The sequence below is a fragment of the Calliphora vicina genome, chromosome 3 (genome assembly GCF_958450345.1).
Source record: "Calliphora vicina chromosome 3, idCalVici1.1, whole genome shotgun sequence".
Classification (NCBI taxonomy): domain Eukaryota; kingdom Metazoa; phylum Arthropoda; class Insecta; order Diptera; family Calliphoridae; genus Calliphora; species Calliphora vicina.
The window spans coordinates 3,025,799-3,032,424 of NC_088782.1; the positions used below are offsets into that span (position 1 = coordinate 3,025,799).

Consider the following 6,626-nt stretch of genomic DNA (forward strand, 5'->3'; position numbering starts at 1 on the left):
GTTATATACAATCAAACATTTGCTATAAACTAGTTAGGCTAATATAATTTTAACTGTGTCGAATCCTAGCGTACCAAAAATCCAAATTTCATATGACAAAATTGACTAATAATGACTAAACTTCTAAAATCTGCAATAACCAGTATTGCCATTTTGACGCTTTTCGGGTATTTTATGACGCTTTTTTGGTCTCGTTACCCTTTTATTTTTTCCAAATACCCTTTTTTAAAAAAAGGTATTTTTTACGCTTTTTCCATATTTTGGGGCACTTTTGGTGCTTTTTGTTAAAACCATGTGATTTTGTAACAAATCAAATTTATAAAAGATATGGGGGCTAATTACCGCAGTTGAACACGATCGAATACTTATTCGAAAGAGCGTTTTTAAATTTTTAGTATTCTCTTATTTGATATCGAATAAAATGTATAGAAAATTATAATGATTGTGTTTGAAATTTATTTCGATTACGAGTGGGTATTTCATTAAAATCGTTTTGTGGCCCGGAGATGATGATGATTATTAAAAAGATGTATTTGAAAATGAAATTGTTTTTCTATAAAAAGTTATCCTTATTTGGTTTTTTTATTGAATTGTTATTTTATTTTAAGGTTTTGTTTACTCCTAAGTAAAAATAAAATAAATAATTTTAAACATGCTTTTTATATTTAAAGTTTTTTGCTTTTTATCCTTGTTTTGAGTGCTAATTTTATTACCCTTTTTACCCGGTTTGAATGTGTTATAAATAAATTTTAAAATTTTTTGTTAAAATTTTACTTTTTTCTCTTGGTGCTTTTTACTCTTTTTTTCTTAATTTGTTTACCCTTTTTACCCGTTTTTACTATACACTTGACGCTTTTCTTCATTTCTAAAATGGCAACACTGGCAATAACATTGTAAATAAGCTCTTAATTTCTGAACAAACATTTTTTATATGAGATATAAGATCTCATTAACAGCGTAAATTCGAGAACATTATCACGATCACTAACATTTTTGAAAAACCACTTAACCTGTATATCGTAACTGTCTAATAAGAGTTTAACCGAAAACAGGATCTGTGATCACTTGATTTTTTAACAAAAATGTATCTGTTATATGAAAAATTTTAAAGGTCAGCAAACGTCAATAATTTTTTTTAATAAAACTGTGAACATACGTACTTCTGACTAATTATCTCTTAACTATCATAAACAGTATTCTATGGAAATAAAATTCACATTGAAATTTTATAAGGATTAATCCACATATAACCAGATTTGAAGTGATTTTGCTTTATCGACACACTGTAGTTTAAAAACGTTTTTTGTAAATAATTCAGTATCACGGGAATTATTCACAAGGTTATAGCTGAGGTGTTTTCGGGTTGATTTACAGTTGTTCAGCATCATAGGCGAAATGAAGACCAGTGGGTAACCCCTCAAATTTGGACACCTCGGGTTTCACATTTTAAAAACAATAAAAAATCTATTTATGAACGTATTACTTTTTATAGGGACAAGATAACTTTGAGACTGGCAAATTTCTTGTATTTTATTCCGAATATTATCCCAAATACAGCTGATATTTTCGAAAAAATTACGACCCTGTAGGCTAAAAACGAAAAAATGATCGAGCAAAATTAAAAAAAAACACACAAAATAAATAAACCTAAATATATCTTGAACTAAAAAGAATAACCTACACAATGTTAACTCATTTTTTGTAGATCTTGTCAAGTACTATTTATTTTTGCTGATTATTTCTAAAAATTTGAAACGCGATTAGCTTACTAATCTGACTGTAAATCAACTCGAAAACACCTCCAAAATTTTGTTACGATATTCCAATAGTTCCAGAGATACCGAAATATTTCCTAAAAACCCGTTTCTATGCCTCTGCTAAAATTAACAACAAAAGTACTAATATTCTCTTAATGTGAGGAAAAGGATTAGTACCACATTTATTATTCCTAATCCAATTTCAAAGTAATTATGACAAATTAATGTTTCTGTTTCAAAGGCATTTTTCTTTTAACTTGATAAACTAATAATTTTTGAACTACCAATAATATCGTCAATTACTATGCAAATAAATCTGTGGTCACTTATATTTCTCACCTAAAATATTCATTTATGAAAAAAAGTCTAAAATAGTCAATATGGTTTTAAATAAGAGTTCAATCAAGAAATATAACTCGATCTGTGATCACTAAAAGTCGATATTTTAATCTAGAAAATTAGCTCGATCTGTGATCAACCATATTGTTGACAAAAATCAATTAAACTTTGTAAATAAATAAATATTTATTCTAGAAAAGATCACCAATTATATTGATTTTGTATATAAAAACTTAAATATCCGAAAATCATAAATTGCTTTGAAAAAAACGTTTAATCAAAAAACTGCTTTTCTCTAAAACTAAGAGCATAGGAGTATCGAGTTTTATGATCTCAGAAAATTAACATTTAGTATACTTCATTTTTGCAGGTCATGGAAATAGTCAGTTGTACAAAATCAGCGTGATCTTGTATTAGACACTTGTTTGTGATCTGTTAAAAATTAATTTTTTTCTAAAATCACGTGTTTTAAACTACATTAATTTAATTTTAAAATCAAATGGGAATATTTTGCTATTGAAGAACACATGCAACAATATTGCATATTTAGTGAATATATTTAATTTTATAATAATTTCAATAAACCACGTGGTCGGCTAATGTGGTATACCTAAGGAATTTCAAACAAATAATATGCCAAAGAAAGGTGAAGTAATAATATGGGCAACGGAATATTTGAAGAAAGCTATCTGAGCTATTAGAAACACCTAGATATACATTATTTTCGCATCAGTCATTCAATGTCTCCTACGAAGCGAAGAATGTATTGAGGAGCTTCTGGTAAGCTTGGTCAGCCGCCAACTATAACCGCATCCATTGCAAATGATTTAAATAAAACGCAACTCACAAAGCCAAATATAATAGCAACAAAATGCGATATCGATTTTGAAAATCGATTAATTCTTTTTGAATTTATTTACAATTAAGTGAATTCGCTCATTTTCACAAAATTTTAGTTTTTTGTTTCATATACGTAATATTGAGTAGTTAATGTTCTTCTTTTGAATGATTGAATTTTGTAAACAGTTTTCCTATGCTATGTCCAATTTTTCACATATATATCGCATTTCAATCGGCTCGGTAGTTTCGGAGTTATAATTTTTATGTGAAAATAGCAAATTATTTTGTTTTAAAATATTGTTACGAAATCGTACTTGAATTCAAATATAACGATTTTAAGGGCTGATTTAAAAGTAGCATAATGCTTTCAAATAACAGTGCTGTAATAGCAAACTGTAACATATCTGTGGGCATTATTAAATAAAAGCTTTTAGTTGACCATTGATCGTAAGTTGGCAACGCTGTTTGCTGCGACCGTATATTCGAATTCAAATATTCAGTTAAAGAACATTGTAGAAATAGAGCTTTCTATATGGTAATGCAGTGTTATAAATAGTGGAAGAGGTTGCAGTCATGAGTGAGTTTATCAGAGAATAAACATCAACTAAGTGCCTTAAAGTGTACTGTATTTTTCAAGTGAATTCGTGTACATTATAAAGTGTCTTTATTTCTGAGAATTTATAAACGTTTATATAAAAAAAAACATTGAGTGACTATTTAATTCTGTTGTTGTTGTACATTTGAATAAATAAAGAGTTGTTACCATTTTCAAACTACTAAACTTCTTTTATTTGTAATCAAAAGTATCCGGTTTATTTAAAGGAAATAAACCAAACGTTTGAAAAGGTTAAAACGTAACAATATCTTGAAAAATCGAAAACGGCAAAAATTGCCAAGATTTATTGCTTTATCGCAAAGTTACGAGATTCAAAATGAGATATCGATCATAGAAATCGATTGATTCTTTTGGAATTTATTCAGAATTAAGTGAATTCGCTCATTTTCACAAAATTTTTCGTTTGATATACAGTGGTGGCCAGGTAATTAAGACAAAATTGTTATATGTATGCATGAGTACTGTTTTAACACACAAGCGTGTTTTATTCAACTGTGTCAATTCATACGTATTCTCCACGAACCCATTCGATTTTTCTACAACTTGACCAAAAAAAATTTTTTTTTTCAAATTAACATATTTTCTCACATTTATATCATTATATTTTTATTATTATAAAATATTCGGACCAAATTTCGTATTTTTAGTTCCATTAGTTTCGCTCATATCATATTATTAACAGTGGATGTTCGCTGAGGTGGGTCAACGTATTTCCACATATCTTTGTCCAAATATGTTTTACCGATTTTTCAAAACATTTTTGAGAAACTAGAAACATTAATAATAAATTTCATACCCTTAGAGGTCCTTTTATTTTGGCTCTATCGCACTTAAAATTCAGTTGATGAAAAAAATTCAAGTATTTGTCTTAAATTGTTCCGATTTATTAATTTATCGCAAAGCCACATGTAATAGGAACAAAATGAGATATCGATCATAAAAATCAATTGATTCTTTTCGAATTTATTCACAATTAAGTGAATTCGCTTATTTTCATATAAATGTTTGCTGGGAAATACAATTTATAATTTAAATAACTTTATCCTCGAAATGTCTCAGCAATTGAACCACGAATTAATAGTTTTAAAGCTCAGTTGTCATAGGAAATCATAAAGCTGTAAATTTATTCAAATATTAGGCCAATAATGTTAATGATGATACAAGCTTAATAACGATCTCTTAGCGATCAATTAAAAAACAAAACAAAACAAGTAAAGGAGTATAGTTGGGTATGGTCGACCATATGATATCCTATACTTTTGAGAGAGAAAAGTTAAAGCTTTGTGATGCAAGAGTTGAACTTAGCTGAAATGTAAACCTATTCCCTCAGTATTTAAAGGTTTTAATATTATTACTATTAATAAAACTTACTTATGTTGAATTTTATGTCGTTACCAATACCTTTTTTTAAGAGCGATAGAGAGAATATCGGAAGGGCTCGATCGATCCTCATACGATTTTAATTTATGATTTAAACAGATTTTTGTCAGCTTTCTATAATTCTTACTTTTGCAGTTTTATTTTATGATTACACAAATTACACTATGCTAGTTGAAAAAATAGTCAAGCGGGGCACCCGGCGGGTTAACCTAATTCGGGTACGATGAATCCAGTGGTAATAACCACTTTAGCTCTTGTTTTAGAGATATACCGTTATTTCGGAGCAGGTTGTACAACATATACTCGAATTAGTTTAACCGAAAAAAAGTGTCAAATTCGTGCACAGTGTTATCAAGTCATTTAATGCGCAATATAGTAGGGTATAAAAACAACCAAAGTTTAAATTAAAAATCAAATTCAGTTAAGTAAATTTGTTGTAGAATTCGCATAATTTCGTAAATTAACATTAACATGTCATAGAAAACTGCCCCGAAAAAGAGATCTGGTTTACATGAATAATGACCTTGAATTAAAACTTGTTAATAAACTAACATGATTACGATGATCATGATCGTATTGATGATGACGACAATGTTTATTAGATGAATTAACATAAATTTTGAAGTTAAAATCAAAAATGAATTTTTAATTTAAAGGTGGCAAAAAATAAGAAACAGCGATACATGTATCGCCTATACATATGTATATTTAATATGAATTTTGAAAATGATAATGATGTGATGCCCTTATGACAAGTTTTGGATATAACTAGCAAAAAAACAATAACAAATAAAATACAAGAAAACAAGAAATTTAATGGGTTCAGTCAATCAGTACAAGTTGTATCACTTTAACTTGTGTGTTGCGTTTGAACAAAATTTTAATATAAAAGAGTTTGTAGGAAACTGTTAAATCATCATTCAATTCAGTTTTGCAAACGCTAAACAATCGTTTAAACAAACAAAAGAAATCAAAATGAAATTCGTCATTGTCTTGGTTGCCCTTTTCGCCGTTGCTTTCGCCAACGATGTTGAAATCGTCCGTTTGGACTCCGAAGTTGGACCTGAAAGTTTCCAATACGGGTAAGTTAAAACCACAAACAAAAAAACTAGTCATAAAGGACATTTTCTTTGGCATGGAAGTTTATTTAATTTTTATTATTTTTTTTTTCTATTGCAGTTTCGAAACCAGCGATGGTACTTCCGCCGATGCTAAGGGTGTTTTGAAGAACGTTGGTACTGATGAAGAAGCCATCTCTGTCCAAGGTGCCTACAAATTCGTTGGTGATGATGGTGTCACTTATGAAGTTAAATATGTCGCTGATGAGAACGGTTTCCAACCTCAAGGTGCTCATTTGCCCGTTGCCCCTGAAGCTTAAGTTTGATTTGGTTTCTTCAAATTTTGTTAAATCATTTTAAAAATGGTTGTTTAGTGTTTAAATAAACGTTTTTGTTAAAACAAATACAGTAATTTTATTATTCATTGATTGGAAAATCCAGGGACATTCACATAGTAGGACACTATAAAGCTAAAAATATATTTAAGCTTCTTAAACATGCCAAAAAAATACTCGACAACTTGAACAAAATATAACATTTGAAGACATTCACATGAATTAGATACTTAAGACATCCTAACTTGCAACAGTTCACAGTTCACCTTTTTAATAAAACACGTAAAAACACTTTAAAAAT

General features: G+C 28.8%; 1 protein-coding gene across 1 annotated transcript; it reads left to right on the forward strand.

Annotated features, from left to right (window-relative positions):
- The first annotated feature begins 5,874 nt into the window (after nucleotides 1–5,874).
- Nucleotides 5,875–6,377, forward strand: LOC135954673 (larval cuticle protein 65Ag1-like). The gene is made up of 2 exons (XM_065504887.1): nucleotides 5,875–6,014; nucleotides 6,112–6,377. The coding sequence occupies exons 1-2, from the start codon at nucleotides 5,908–5,910 to the stop codon at nucleotides 6,308–6,310; spliced, it is 306 nt and encodes a 101-aa protein (XP_065360959.1). The 5' UTR covers nucleotides 5,875–5,907; the 3' UTR covers nucleotides 6,311–6,377.
- Nucleotides 6,378–6,626: the final 249 nt, after the last annotated feature.